This window comes from Anoplopoma fimbria, chromosome 17, assembly GCF_027596085.1.
Source record: "Anoplopoma fimbria isolate UVic2021 breed Golden Eagle Sablefish chromosome 17, Afim_UVic_2022, whole genome shotgun sequence".
Taxonomy (NCBI): domain Eukaryota; kingdom Metazoa; phylum Chordata; class Actinopteri; order Perciformes; family Anoplopomatidae; genus Anoplopoma; species Anoplopoma fimbria.
The window spans coordinates 2,477,512-2,493,266 of record NC_072465.1 but is presented as its reverse complement, the minus strand read 5'-3'; the positions used below and the strand labels follow the sequence as shown (position 1 = coordinate 2,493,266).

Genomic DNA, 15,755 nt, shown 5'->3' with positions numbered 1-15,755 from the left:
TTCTAAAATATAATATAATTTCACTAAATTAAGTCCAAATCTAGTGTTTAAACTATGATGGACAATGTACATACAGTGATATTCATAGGAAATATGCTCAAGTCATATAAGTCGTGGTTTGTTTTTAATAAAATCACAGCGGGCCACAGTCTGGCCATCCGGGCCTAGCCTCAAAATCTGGCTTCTGTTTCCAACAATACATCAAAACAATGGCTTAAAAACTGTAGCTTCCCTTGACTTATTTTGTTGCCAAAAATCAATGAACATGATTGATCCTGTCTGACTTAGAATATGTGATCTTTTTTTTGTTTTTTGTACCAAGGTAGAACATAAACTTACAAGTCTGCTTGGATATATTGGTCTTGATTCCAGTCGCTAACCTGTAGAGAAAAACAGAAAATGATGGGAGAAAGTAGAATACCATCAGATATCTACAATGATATTCATGCAAACAGATATTTCTCATCACCTCCACAAGGTGGTGCTTTCACAGCAACATTTTACCTGTACTCCTCTCCTTCCAGCAGCTTCCTGTAGGTGGCAATCTCAATGTCCAGAGCCAGCTTCAAATTCATCAGTTCCTGGTACTGTCGGACCTGATTGGCCATGTCCTGCTTGGCTCTCTGGAGTGCTTCCTCCAGGTCTCTGATGCGGAGTTTAGCATCCTTCACTGCCATCTCACCACGCTCCTCAGCCTCTGCGATTTGAGCTTCCAAACTGTTACGCTAAGAGTAGGGGAGAAAAGGCAGAGAGTGAAGTGTAGTACAAACATCCTATAGTCTTAATAAGATCCCTGATTTATTGCTGAATATTCAGCAGTAAAGACGTTATCAAATCAAAGACATAAAAGAAAGTAAAATGTGTATAAATAAACAAAATTTAAATACTCACCTGTGCTTTAACCATGTCGATTTCAGACTGCAGCCTCATTATCCTGCGGTTCATGTCAGCCATCTCAGCTTTGGTTGACTTCAGGTCATCACCATATTTACCTGCTGACTGCTGCATCTCTTCATACTGTTATAGACAGGTACAAGTCACACTGACACATCAAAATGCACCATTGAATCTAGGTATGGTTTAGTTGTTGATGTTTGATTTCAGCCACATTCTTAGGCACATTTTTATTTGACATGACTAGTGGTCTCACCTTTGTCTTGTACCATGACTCAGCCTCGGCTCTGCTACGGTTGGCGATGTCTTCATACTGAGCACGGACTTCTGCAACGATGGCGTCCATGTCAAGGTTACGGCTGTTGTCCATCTCCACCACAACAGATGTGTCCTTGATCTGGCTCTGCAGCTCATGGATTTCCTACACAGGATAAAACAAAAATATGAGCAGAGAAAAAATGGACTTGAAAATGCTCTTTGTTTTAAGGTGACATATGGCTAAATCAACTATTAATTTGTGTGCCACTGAAAAGTGAAATAAGGTGATTACTGTATCATAGAGCTGCCTCAGGAACTCAATCTCATCAGACAGCCCATCCACTTTGGCTTCCAGCTCCACTTTGTTCATATAGGCTGCATCAGTGTCCTGCACAGGAAAAGACCACAATGAGAATAGTCATTATTGCATGCAGCCCCGGCCCTGAGGTACAAATGACCATTGTGAGGGCCTGTTCTGCCCAAAGGCTTATTACAGATTCAAGATCAACACTATGTTGGACCTAAACTGACCTTCTTAATGAGGACAAAGCTGTTTTCACACTCATTGCGCTTGTTGATCTCATCCTCATACCTGGAAAAAATGATTATTTTACTGTAAGATAAGCCTTTATATTAGAGTTGTATGTAAAGTTTGCATACAGTGAGTATTATAGGTTTTTGCTGAAAGTTGCTTCCATGTCAGTGGAAAAAAACATCTGCGTGCTGCGACTTAAATAAGAGCTGTGAGAGTGAACCAAAACTGTACAGTTGAGCTGAAAGATGTCAAAATGAGAGTCGAGGGGGACAGCACAGTCTGAGGTGTGTCATGACAAGCAGCTGTTTTAATGTACAAGTAGTTATAAGGGTAAGGGTAAAACTGAAGGTTGAAATCCTCCACCCCACTCACTTGTTTTTGAAGTCCTGAACCAGGCCCGTCATGTGATGCAGGTCGGACTCAAGTTTGACTTTTTCATGACCCAAGTTGTCTAGCTGCTTACGCAAGTTGGCAATGTAGGCTTCAAACATGGCATCGATGTTTGAGCAAGAAGTAGTCTGTTCCTGCACAAGTTTCCACTTGGTCTCCAGCATTTTGTTCTGCTGTTCTAGGAAGCGTACCTGCAGACATAGGAAAATGAATGATCAATAGAGAGGAGGTAAATATTCAGAAACTTGATGGCTAAAGATGGGAAGATGATAATAATATTTGCTACTTGTTTTCTCATGCAAAAACAAAATACATAACTATGATGATGTGTTAACGTGTGGTGATCAGTGAAGTGTGTGTGTGTGTGTGTGTGTGTGTGTGTGTGTGTGTGTGTGTGTGTGTGTGTGTGTGTGTGTGTGTGTGTGTGTGTGTGTGTGTGTGTGTGTGTGTGTGTGTGTGTGTAGTGTGGACAGAGAAAGAATGCATGTAAAGAGAAGGTGGGCAATACTTAAACAATGTGAATCTTTTCACCTAGATTGCTGAACAAAATGAAGACTGACTGAAAAAAAAAGACTTATTGAGCTTCTTCCACCTTCAACACACTTTTAATGTCACATCAGTTACTCCTCATTCATTTCTCAGCCATTGGGCAACTTTTCGACACAAAAAGGCACTGTGTCCCAGTTTCCCACTTACAACTCTTCTGTTGAGCATCTAGTGCAGGGTGGGGTCCCACTACCACTCTGCAAACATTATGAGAGACACACAGCTCTGCGTGAGTGTGTGCCATATCAAGATGGTATGCAAGCTTTGTTTTACGATCTGAAGAATTTGTCTCAGGGTGACTGATTTACAGCTTCACTTCCATCCTAACTGCTGCGGGGGGCCTCCTTAAACAAGAATGTCACAATGGGCGATGACTAAAGAACCTAATCAATCTCAGGTAGTTAGGAGAGCAAGCTTCTGTCTGTTAGATAACAGGTTCAGTCATCTTTTTTTGATAGTGGTCGAATTACGATGATTTATGCTTCCGTCAAGAAAATTGCTTTAATGACTATAATAAAGCCTTATGAAGTGGGCAGTGTCCAGATCACTGATAGTGTTCTGTTGAATTTTTTTATTTTAGTGATCTACTCCGCTCTATAAGCTTCTCCATCGACCACGCCCACTCTTTTTTTCTTCTGTAGGTGTTTGTACAGGCTGTGATTATTCAGTAAATTTAATTAAAAAATAAAACAACACATATGATTTTGCAAAACAATAATGCAAGAGCACACATGGCACTACTTTCATAACCACTAAATCTCCTTTTGCAGGATTTTGCTCATATTGGAATGTAGCCCTTCAAGCAAAAAAATTCTGCACTTCATCCCAGCCCAATGTACTCTGTATCCAGGTTGATCCTCTTATTGGATCTCACCTGAGAGTGAAAACAGGTGAGGAAGCTATGCCATTACTCCAAACAGCCTGTATCCTCCATAGTATCACCGTGCATGGCTTTTAGCAGACGTTATATTGTTATATAGCTTTCACAGGACGAATCGTTATTGTGAAATCAGTCCTCTTTCACCTTAAGCTATTTTTGCTTGCAATACACTAATTTCCTCAGAAGTTTCTGAGAAATGTTTCTACTATGTTTTGAATTTATAGCTTTATCCAAACAGTCAAAAACCTATTTAGCGATAAACTGTGTGTGCTGTTTGTTGCAATTTATATAATTTTTATGTCATAAAAGAAACAAAGTCCTGCTAGGACAACAGTGTTTATCTTTAATATCTCATCTCAGTCCTGAGTTGACTGACCTTGTCAATGAAGGAAGCAAAGCGGTTGTTGAGGGTCTTGATCTGCTCCTTTTCCTGGGTGCGGACCACTTGGATGTTGGGGTCAATCTCCAGGTTCAGGGGGGCCAGCAGGTTCTTGTTCACCGTCACCGCAGTGATGGGGGCCACCATGTCATTGGCCATGCCACCTCCCATACCCCCACCAAAGCCCATATAGCCAAAGTCTACTCCACCTCCTCTTTGTCCAGACCCCCCAACAATATACCCACCGCCCACTTTAAACCCCCCAGCACCCACAGAAGCACCACTGCTGCCCAATCCCCCATAGGAGCTGCGGACAGCGTAGCTCTGCCTGCCACCACCCTGGCCACCGTAGCCGGAGAAGGAGCGGCTGCTGAAGCACTGGGATGGGCCCCTGGAGGAGGACATAGTGGAGTAGTTGGTGGCTCTGATAGACATGCTCACAGAGGGAGTCCGAAGCACTGGGGTGGTGTGAGAGGAGAGACTCTGCAGAGGGAAGGAGAGTCAGGCAGACAGACCCTCCCTGATCCCCAGTGCTATTTATCAGAGCAGGGGAGGGACCCAGCTGAGATGCGATTGGCTGGTAACCTCGGCAGGGGAGTGAAGGATGAGGGAATGTCAGGGAAGAAAATCACATTTAGTGTGTTGGAGAGAGCACAAGAATTACATAATAGTCACTTTGCCAGTTTCTATAAAGCTGCTGCAGAAAAACAGGAAGACCTTTCTGTTTCCAAACTGAAAACATGGCATTGCTTTACATAATAGTTACAAACACTGCCAACCTATTTTGCATTCATGAAATTAAACTTTACTTTACTGTACATCTTAGTTGTATCATCTGTACACAACCACACGCACACACACACACGCACACACTCATCCAGCACCAGAATATAAAGTCAAACCTCGGGTATAATGAACAGGCACATCATTTTATGACCTCCTCTTCTACTTTACAACAGTTCTCATAGATGTGACATATTGCGAAGTTAATTGTGGGTGTCCAGTGTGATGTGCTTTGTGGGCTACGTGACTGTATGACTCATAATTGTGGGAGAACAAGACTTACCCACTGAATATATTCCACTATCTATATCTAAAGTGTTTTTGAGCAGACATGTTGCCTCATATTCTTGCAATAAGTATTAATTACTTTACAAAAAAATATTGAAATAGCAAAGGGTTAACGTTAGACATTTACAGGTACCATCTCAAACTTCAAAGTAAAAAAGCCTGTTGTTTTCATTATCAGCTGTGATCGATGGACAGGCAATGCACACACACACACACACACACACACACACACACACACACACACACACACACACACACACACACACACACACACACACACACACACACACACACACACACACACACACACACAGGGACTATTGGTTAACATTCCTTCCATATCAGCAAAGTGAAGAGTAAACAGAGTTTGTCTTTTTCTTAACCCCACTTAGTCTCATACAGCTTCCCCCCACCCATAGAACACATCATAAAAATACTAGATAGATAGATAGATAGATAGATAGATAGATAGATAGATAGATAGATAGATAGATAGATAGATAGATAGATAGATAGATAGATAGATAGATAGATAGATAGATAGATAGATAGATAGATAGATAGATAGATAGATAGATTGATTGATAGATTGTATTTTTGGTATGGCCTTATCATTTCATGACAGTTTTATTTAAAACATGAACCCCAACCATAATTTCAAACTGTGGAAATCATGATTCATTTGTCACGATTTATGACTCATGATCTTTCCTGGGCAGTTTGATGACTGTTGCCTATTTTTTACCAGAATAAACCCCTTGCTCTCTCAATGAATATTTTCACAACAACCCTTCTCTTTTGTTTTTAAGGTGTTATATGGTTATGAAAAGACCGCGACTATTTACCAGCCAAGAATCTCGAAGGGATGCACATGTGGTGGAAATTATATCTTAACAACCTGAGAGTTTCAGGCTTTGGACCAATCAGAAAAATGCACATTTCGCTTGGCTCGTCTCAAACAGTGACGTGACTCTTCACAATGGAGCTGCTGTGCTAAACTTGGAGGCAACCATATATGTACAAGTCAACCAGTTTTTGCTGTTTCATTAACTCAGCCTCGCCAAAAAAGACACCAACCAATGAACAGAGCTGCATTTATATCACGTTTGATGACATAAACATGATTAAATTAAATCTCCTTCCTTCAGATAAGATAATTCTTTCTGCATGAAGGAAGTATGAAGGGTAATTTAAGAAACTAACCCTCTGACCTTAATCATTTAAGAGGCCAGTGATGTTTTAGTTTGTACGAAGCTGCTATATGACACGCTGAGTCAGGAATGTGCTGAGAGAAACACGTACATGCTACAAGACAGAGAGGAGGGGTGGGGGGGAAAGATGAGCAAGTGGGGGGTATGAGAATACAATTAGCAAAGTTAACAAACCTATTTCAAAACGAATGACATATTGACTGAGATGTTCTGTGAGAATGGCCCGGGATGGTGTAGAGTAATCTTAAGCAGGCTGGATGACTTCCATCCTGCATGCACCTTTACAGTATAATGTAGTTACAATAAACTTGATGCATGCAGTGCTTTATGAACAATATAAACAATAGAAAATTAGACTCAATTTAAGGGCTGGAATTGAGGAAAAAGTAATGCAGGTTTATGCAGGAAATGAATTCAAAGGCAAAGACAAGTACTATATTAGCCTGAATGTTTCTTAAGACATTATGGCATCAGTTTCTGGTCTTGAAGTTGGACTTTGCAGTTAGGAACAGTAAAATCAGTTATAAAACTCCCTTCCTGCCTCACCCTGTGATGCATGTTCAAACAGAGGCTCCAGCACAGATTTGTAGGAAATCTGTGCATGGTGCATGGAGTTGAACAATGGGAACACACATGTACTCTTTGGAACAAGTCAGGGAGAAACAGAACATTCAGTTCTAAAGGCTTCTTCCCTCTACTCGCACATGGTTTGTTTGCCGTGAGACTCATGCCCCCTGGTGACTGAAAGATGGAAGTGTGCACTTTAAGCCTAGGAATTGCACAGGAGGTGTGGCATGATTTGGTCACATGGTATCATCACTGTTCCTCATTGACCATGTGCTTATCTGCTGCATGAAATTTGATCCATGGGTTGGGTGTGGCAGATTAGCTAGAGGCAGAACTTTTCAGAATGGGAAACTCCCAGCAAATTTTATAAATGGATTAACAGCAAATTTGCTGTTAAGGCAACAACATTCATAGTTTGCATAGATGAAATCTACTGACTTTGGTGACTCCAAGATTTTTCCTCTAGCACCACAGTGAGGGTGATATTTGGGACCCAAGAGCCTTATTTAAAAAAAAAAAACAAGTTATCAAATAAATGAGGAGGAAAAAGTACAATATTTGCCTCTGAAATGTAGTGGAATAGAATAAAAGGAGCATAAATGGAAATACGTAAGTAAAGTACGAGTAGCCTACCTCCAACTTTACATTTTTAAAAGACAATCTTTTATCTCATTCCTTAAATGAAATTACTCATTTGTGCCCAAATGAGAATTAGGAGCATAGGTGACTCACCGCCGTAACAGTCATATCACAGTTTTTTTATGTCTTCCTGTGAAATGTCTATGTGCTAGAAATGGACATGACATCCCACAGGGAAAATGACTCTTAGTCGACATATTTCGCTAACCTCTGAAGTGTGACCCCCAAACACTTTGTTGACAATCGTGGCCATAAAACGGGAATATAGATATCCATAAAAAAAGATGAACAAATTTTCTCTTTTGGTGTCTTTTGATCATCTTGTGTTAGTCAATAAGGAAGTGATCATGACAGGAAGGGAGGATGTTAGAAAGTGAGTGTGTGAGAGTGTATCACACTCACGTGCATTCCTTCATTCATCTGTCAGGATGCACACAAACATATGCATAAATATGCATATGCATCTATGCAAATACATATTTTTGACTTTGTATATAAGCATGTGAAAGCTCTCATTCTGCACTGCAGCTTGGCAAAAGGAAACCAAAGAAGCAATGAAGCGAAGGTCATTCAAGGCTGCGTTTAACCGAAAGCAGTAATAATCGGAGCGTTGTCCAAGATTCGGGAAGCACATAAACTGCTGTAGTAGTTTCCAGATTCCTGCTGTGTGTTAGTATGACTCGCAGACTTTGGCTTGTCCTCTTTTCTCTGCTTTTTTCCCTCTCTTATCTGGTGTGCAATTCAGATCAGATTGTTACATGTGGGTAAATGAAATCTCCAGAGTTTTAATTCACAGGAAAAAATCCTCATATGAACACAGGATATGTGCCACAAATATCCAATATACTAGATATGTTATATAAAACTATTGGTTTGTTCTTGGTTTTATTTGTCAATTTCTTGATTTTCATCTGTCCCCGGGCAGGCGAAGCAAAATGTTGCCAACACACATTCAAACAAACAAGACAGCGGAGAAACGGTCATGGGGTATGAGTCATGCTGATTTAATTCATCGTTCCTCTTTTTATCTGCCTGTCCTCGTCACAGGCCAGACTAATAGGTGTTTCCTTCGCTTTTTTGTTGCTTGCTGTTCTCTTTATGCTGTTTTCCCTGTTCTTATGAGTACTGCAAAAATAAATTAGTAAATAAATGTACAGCAAGGGGCTGAAGTTAAGTGTGAGAAACACTGAAACTTGATCAACCATGAAGGTGAGGTAAGATCAGGAAAGAAAAGAACTAGGTTGAATGAAGCTCAGGAGGGGGTTTGAGCCTTTGCCAGTTTCCCCGGGGTGGTTTAAGGTTTTATTATCCAGTTCTCTGGGGTCCAGTGGGATATCCGCTCATGCCACAAGTTTTGCCCATATGAACATTTCCAAGGTCCTGCTAAAACAATGCACATTGCAGCTTGTTTTTTTGGAAAATAATCCAGTTTCTTTCCTGATTTTTTGATAGAGTTTCATTCCAATTGTGTAGTTACCAGGGACTTTAGGCTCTATGGCAATTGGTGATGCAAAAAACATCATTTTCAGATGAGTAAAAGTGAAAAGAATCCTTATTGAACGTGGCCACAGTTTTGTGGTTCTGTGTTTTTCTTTTTCTCCTGTGGTTCACAAAGGATATATGTTACTGAAATATCAAATGCAGTTCTCATGACACACCGGGCTTCAAAGACATTTGTTCAATATTCTCAACAGAGCTGATTTGAGCAGATAATCGCCTACTGAGGACAGCTTTTCTTTCCTTTTGATTGTACTCTGAACAATGGGCTATTAGCTTACTTTCATTCTTTTGGCGTCTCATCCCTTCTTGTGTACTCTGGGTATAATTAAAGCTTGGGTGTCCTTAGGTTTCTTCTTACAGTATGGCGTATTCATTGTTAATACTGTTTACCCTATTGTTTGTATTGAAATGTGATTGTGATAGAAACTTTGTTTATCAGTAAATCAGTTCACTTTTTATTATTAGGAGCTTTCTGACCGAAGCTCCTCTGACAAACATTTCAGTGCCACTACTTAATTTTGTACTTCAAGTGTAGAAACCAGTAAAGAAATATAACCCCTGCCCTCCCCCATTTGTTTAAGCTACAAGTGTGATACAAGAAGCAGCAATGCAGCTGCTTCTTGTATCACACTTTCAGTTAAGTCTAGATAAGAAGGTAGTCAAAATATGTTTATTTTGGGGGCAAGGCTGACCACAAACTTAGAAACTATGCAGCAAATGGTAGACAGTATGCCTTTTATAGGCAAACCAAAGGAATTCGGTTGCATGCTTCCAGAGTAAACTTCATTTTTAAAAATATATTTTACCCTTTAACCTTTAGCTTTAACTGTATTCCAGTTAGAGCATGTACTTTACACTGGACAACATGTCTCTTACTGCTTTCTGTCATTTGTTGGGAAGTGTAGTTTATGTGATCTCTATAGTTCGATCAAATACATTTACTCTGGTTCTTCAAATGTGAATGTTTGTTTTGAAAAATGCATCAAACATTTCCTTGGAAACAGAAAATACATTGTCTGTTAAAAAGGGGAACATGTGGGTGAATGAGAGCACGGGAGAGCAGGGAGGGGGAGCAGGAAAGGATGACTAGGGTGATGTTAAAGTGGGCAGGGTCTGAGAGACCAGCTGTGATTGAGGGAGAAAAGCAGGAGTATAAGTTTCCAAATTTCTGCTGCCAGCGTCACTTTCTAAGCAGGCCAGCGGTGAGTCTCCACATCTCCTTTTTCACTTCATTCTCGGCAGTGTCAAAAACTTCTCCAAAATGAGCTTCAGAAGAACCACCATTCAGCCTCGCTCCGCACCCAAGTATAGTTCTGCCAGCATCTATGGCGGTGCTGGTGGAATGGGCTCCCGCGTTTCTTCTGTCTCTGTGTCTGCCCTGCGTTCTGGTGCCCCGATGACCTCTTCTTCCTCTGCCTACAAGCTGAGCAGTGGAATGTCGGGTGGTATGGGTGCAGGTTCTGGTTTTGGTAGTGCCGGTGCATCCTTTTCAACTGGTGGTGGTGCCGGTGCTGGGATCATGGGCAACGAGAGGGGAGCCATGCAGAACCTGAACGACCGCCTCGCCAACTACCTGGAGACGGTGAGGAACCTGGAACAGGCCAACAATGAGCTGGAGATGAGGATCATGGAGGCTATTGAGAAGGGAGGGCCCAACATGAGAGACTACAGCAAGTATGAACCCATCATAGACGACCTACGCAAAGAGGTAAGCGTGACACTGAATGCTGACCGAGTGTGAAATGTTGAAAACTAGAAAAAAAAGCATGTTGGTTGATGTCTTTGACACAGCTAGGTGAGACAGACGATGACAGAGGAGACTGGGATATAAGTGTTTAAATGCTTAATGGGTGCACATGATGGTATGATTCAAACCTACTTGTGTCAGTAACTTTTATCAGTGTATTTATTATTCATTTTGTTTTCTTAGATTACAAATTAAGATTGAGAATATTCATACGGACACCGGCAGCATTTTCTTTGTAGGTTTTCAAAAGGTTTTTCCCAAGAGAATGAAGGGTGTGGTTGCTGAGCTCTAACCCTCCCCCATAAAACTTGTTTGTGCCACAAACTGTCCAGAACTTCCTCTGATGAATCACCAACACGAGGGCATGATCATGAGAGACAGACTGAAAAGCTCTCTAACAAACTTTCAGCAGACAAAAGCATTTCCAAATGGTTCTGCTTGTAATTTGTGATTCTACAAGCATTCTCTGGTGTAGGAGGGCCTCAATGTGAAACAGATGTGTGGTAATGACACACACACACACACACACACAAAGGATCTCAGACTGCCAGCGTGGGTGTGTGTGTGTGCACACAGATGCGTGTGAGTGCACTGGTTGTATAACAATCAGCTCCAGTCTGCAGAGTCAAATGTCACATTCTTCTACAGTCCCAAGATCTTGGATGTCACAAAATGACACACTGATGGTGGCCCTTTGTCTTTCTCCATACATAAAGGCACAAGTATTCCCCCTTTCCTCTGAGGCTGTTTAGATTATAAACTCAGAAACACTCACGCAGAAAGAATTTTGCAATCTCTGCACACATAAACACAAAATGATACCTACAAAGAAAATGAGAGACTGAGACAGTGCATCTGAGTGAGAATTGGAGAAAAAAAAAACTCTCTGTATGAGTTATTGAGACAGGAAACCCTTGGTTCCAACAATGCTAAAACAAACCAGATTCTGTTCTGGCACGGGAACATCCTCTTTTCCTGTCCTTCAGTTTGTGGTTCCTTCTTTCACTGAATGTTACCATGGATTCAATCATGTTGTGGCCCGAGTGTGTAATCTGACTCTGAGGTTTCTATTGTTTCATCAGGGAAATAGTGATTCAAATCACATGTTTAATGTACTAGCTGTGCGAAACCTTGCCATCTCATGGCACCTCAGGATTGGAGCATTGAATGAAGGGGCTTCGTTAAACAATTCTGTTCTTTCTAAAAAACAAATTTAAAAACAACTTTGTTTGTTTTTCCTTTGCAGATATACGATAAAATCGCGGAAAATGCTCGTTATGTGCTCCAGATCGACAATGCCCGTCTCGCTGCTGACGACTTCAAAGTAAAGTATGTTGTTATTCATGTTGTTTTATATGTTAAACTCATACATCCTGCTGGAAGGCAGAAATGCTTTGGCGTCAAAAGATATAGACTTTGCAAAGAGAAACCAGTGCAGAGTTTGTACAGTGCATGTGTTCTATTATATAGAATATCTGAGATTAGGATTTGAGCAACTACAGCTTTAAATCTGAAGTACTTCTTTGAAACTACAGTAATACCGTTTCGTAATTTTATACAATATACCACAATGTGAATTACAGCTGATATAACAGCTGATAACTGTGACAGAGTTTGTTTGTGTGAACTCCTACAGGTTTGACAATGAGATGGCAATCCGCCAGTCTGTTGAGGCTGACATCGCTGGGCTAAAGAAACTCATAGATGACACCAACATGACCAGGATGAACATCGAAAGTGAGATTGAATCTGTCAGGGAGGAGCTCGCCTTCCTGAAGAAGAACCATGAGAATGTGAGTTCACAGTACATCCAGATCAACCAACGCACTTTAGTATTGGAGTCACACACCTTTGAAAGTGTTGCTTAATTTCTCTCTTGCTGTTGCTGCTATAGGAGGTGATGGAGCTGAGGAATCAGATCTCCCAGTCAGGCGTTCAAGTGGACGTAGACGCTCCCAAAGGTCAGGACCTGGCCCAGATCATGGCGGATGTGAGGGGCAACTATGAGAAGCTTGCCATGAAGAACGTAGAAGATCTTAAGCAGTGGCATGAAAATCAGGTGATGCATCATTTTAAAGGGTGTTATTCATTTATAAATACTCTTACAGAAACTATCATGTTTGTTGGCTAATACCCTTTCCCCATCTCCCTTTTAGATTGCGGATGTACAGGTGGAGGTATCACAGAACACAGAAGCCCTCCAGGGAGCCCAAATGCAGAAGAGTGACTTAACCAGACAGATACAGACCCTGGAAATTGAACTTGCATCCCAACAAAACTTAGTAAGCATGCATTTTACAAACATTTGTTTTTTAATATTTTTTCGTTCATCTTCATTTTAATTACAAGTATTAAATAATCAGGTCTGCTCATTAGATTATAAAATATGTTTGCAATATTGTTCTTTAAAATACCATGACCATTACTTAACACCCTTTTTTTCTTAGAGGTTGGAACTTTACCATGTTTTCCTATATTAGATTTTCTTGTATAAAAACATATTTGGCACACTTTTGATTCCTCCTTTTTTGATCCTTTATTAGAAAGCCTCCTTAGAGGACACATTGCGTAACACAGAGCAGCGAAACAACATGGAAACGGAGAGATATAACGGCATTATTATTCGTCTGGAGGAGGAGCTGACCAACTTGCGTGCAAACATCCAGAATCAGACCCAGGAGTATGAGGCGCTGCTCAACATGAAGATGAAACTGGAGGCCGAGATTGGCACTTACAAGAATCTAATGGATGGTGGAGACTTCAAGTAAGAATTAGGTGGTGGAGAAAAAAAACAGATCCAGGCAAGGTGTTGATGGTGGTGGAGGTGAATACTAAAATCCCTTATCATGGTTTGCATGGTCAAGTACAACCACATCATAAAGCCAGGCAATAGTTCCAGTCAGCTACCATGACTAGTTCAACATGAATTTTTTGAAAGTCAAAATGTTTCCTTTGTGTTTTACACAGGCTCCAGGATGCACTGGATGAGCTGGCGGCCGCAAGCTAATTTGGAACAAAGAATCTGGGACCATCTCAACAACGAAAGCAGAAAAAACCCCACAACTATCCATTATGGAAAAAAATACATGCTGGTCCAATTATCCAAAGCCAATTTTGAACAGAGACCACATTCTTTGTAAACCATAAATGATTTAAGTAGTTCTGAATAAAGGCATTTGACCAAACCATAGTGAAACAGGCAGGGCTATTTGAAAAGCAACCAATGCCTGAAAATGAATAAAACCACTTATTGACCCACAGTCATGTTTGTCGTTCATTTTGCTTTTTAACATGATGTAAGAACGTGCATGTGATGTTTTGTGATACGTTGTTGTGATATAAATCACACTATATAGCCCCTGTTATTATATAAGTCTAAGGGAATTATATGAATTCAATTGAAAAGTGATTATACAATTTCTGTTCACAAAATAACCACACCCCAAAAGGCAAATGGCTGACAATTTACACAATTTTATTGCTGGCTTAGTTATGAAAAACAATGTTTGTATTATTGTTTGCTCATTCTTCCATGCAGTCGGGATGCTTAAAGTATAGTTAATCGATGTTCGGCCACTGGAGGGCAGATAAACTTCAAAACAAGCCAGGAGACACAAATCTGTTTTGATGTTAACGTAAAAACACATCCAGCACACACAGGTTAATGTTATATTTCCATTAGAGTGTTGTTTCTGGTAGAATGACAAATGCACAATATTAACTGGCCTTTTAGCTCTGGTTTGATCTCAATCAACTATTCATGTACAGCTTGTTTATAATATGAATAGTGCAATTTGAAATACAGTGCCAACCTTTGTTAACACTCTTTTAATAATATCCTAAACTTAACATTTGAATGATTTATTCCTTTTAAATCCTGTTCTTATCCAATTATCGAAAAAAGAAAAGCAGAACACTCAAACCCCTCAGTAGAAAGTAACAAAGGTATCTGATACTTAATATTTCCATGTAATGTTACTTTATACTTAAATTTCAGAGGAAGAACTACTTTTACTCCATTGCATTCAGTTGTCAACTGTATGCTAGTTAATAGTTTCCAGATAGAGATTTACATAAAAACACATTTGATGAACTTATAAAACATAATGCGTCATGGATTAACAATGCAGCACATCTATCACTGTGTGATTTGGTTTCGCCACCAAACAGGACAGGACTACAAGTGACAGTACTATCATATATGATAAATCATTGATGCCAGGTGGGAATCATCAATTCAGTCCCTTCACAACCTGGACACAACCTGTTCCAACTTCCCCCCTCTTGTAGGTGATACAGAACACTGTGTGCTAAAACAGGCAGACACAAGAACAGTTTCTTCCTGCAGGGTATCACTCAGATCAACAGTCAGCATCAGTCATAAACTGTCAATAACCCTGTCACACCATAACATCCACTTGCTACCATTATAACCTACATTTGTACCGTTTGCAATGCAGGTTTTTTTAACATGTACATAATGCACTGTCACTATTGATATAAATCCTGCCTGCTGTATCAACTATATCTTAATAACATTCAGTAGTTTTTCTTTGCACAATTTGTATGGTTTACGACATACACAAACACTGAAAGACATTTTATTTTCTTATTTTTGTTGTTCGTCATTTGTTCTTTTTATATTCATTTATATATATATATATATATATATATATATATATATATATATATATATACATTGTGTACTTAATAGTATTTATTTACCTTTATTTGCTCAGCTCTGGTGGTCCTTGTTCTTAGCTGTTAGGTCTATTTCTCTGTATGTAAACTAATAGTAATGAAAAAAGTCAAATTCCTTGTATATGTACATGTATTTGAAAAAACAATGATTCTGATAAATATGAAGATTTAACCCTTATATAAGCAACATATTTAACATACAAGGACTATACCTACTGGGGTACCTGGGGAGCCCAAGAATAAACTGCTGTAAGGAACAACCATGATCGCAACATTTTAACATTTTTCTTCTCAAAACAAAATTTGTTTTGTAATTAATGTCATCTGTAGAAATAAACAGATTATTATTATTTTAGGAAAGTTATGGTTACTTTGAATATTGTGTTAAACAAGAATAGACAGAGCACATGAGGAAATCTGTCTGCTGCATTTGTGTT

The 15,755-nt window shown here is 39.8% G+C and overlaps 2 protein-coding genes across 3 annotated transcripts in view; one reads left to right on the top strand and one right to left on the bottom strand.

Annotated features, from left to right (window-relative positions):
- Positions 1 to 4,370, bottom strand: part of LOC129105166 (keratin, type II cytoskeletal 8-like) — a 6,073-nt gene extending 1,703 nt beyond the window's left edge. The window contains exons 1-8 of the mRNA XM_054616051.1: positions 3,880 to 4,370; positions 2,060 to 2,268; positions 1,684 to 1,744; positions 1,445 to 1,540; positions 1,151 to 1,315; positions 892 to 1,017; positions 505 to 725; positions 340 to 380 (exon numbers count right to left, since the gene is read on the bottom strand). Of these exons, the coding sequence (XP_054472026.1) occupies positions 340 to 380; positions 505 to 725; positions 892 to 1,017; positions 1,151 to 1,315; positions 1,445 to 1,540; positions 1,684 to 1,744; positions 2,060 to 2,268; positions 3,880 to 4,317 (1,357 nt within the window). The 5' untranslated portion in view covers positions 4,318 to 4,370. The remainder of the gene's footprint in view (positions 1 to 339; positions 381 to 504; positions 726 to 891; positions 1,018 to 1,150; positions 1,316 to 1,444; positions 1,541 to 1,683; positions 1,745 to 2,059; positions 2,269 to 3,879) is intronic.
- A 5,671-nt stretch (positions 4,371 to 10,041) lies between these two features.
- LOC129105527 (keratin, type I cytoskeletal 18-like) lies at positions 10,042 to 13,871 on the top strand. Of its 2 annotated transcripts, none has more exons than XR_008531827.1 (7): positions 10,042 to 10,578; positions 11,864 to 11,946; positions 12,254 to 12,410; positions 12,512 to 12,676; positions 12,774 to 12,899; positions 13,161 to 13,441; positions 13,585 to 13,871. XR_008531827.1 is itself a non-coding variant. In XM_054616601.1 (7 exons), exons 1-7 carry the CDS (start codon positions 10,132 to 10,134, stop codon positions 13,622 to 13,624), a joined length of 1,239 nt encoding a protein of 412 aa, XP_054472576.1. In that variant the 5' UTR covers positions 10,042 to 10,131; the 3' UTR covers positions 13,625 to 13,871. The 2 variants fall into 2 exon arrangements, 1 of the variants encoding a protein (XP_054472576.1); XM_054616601.1 differs by having other exon boundaries at positions 13,161 to 13,381.
- Positions 13,872 to 15,755: the final 1,884 nt, after the last annotated feature.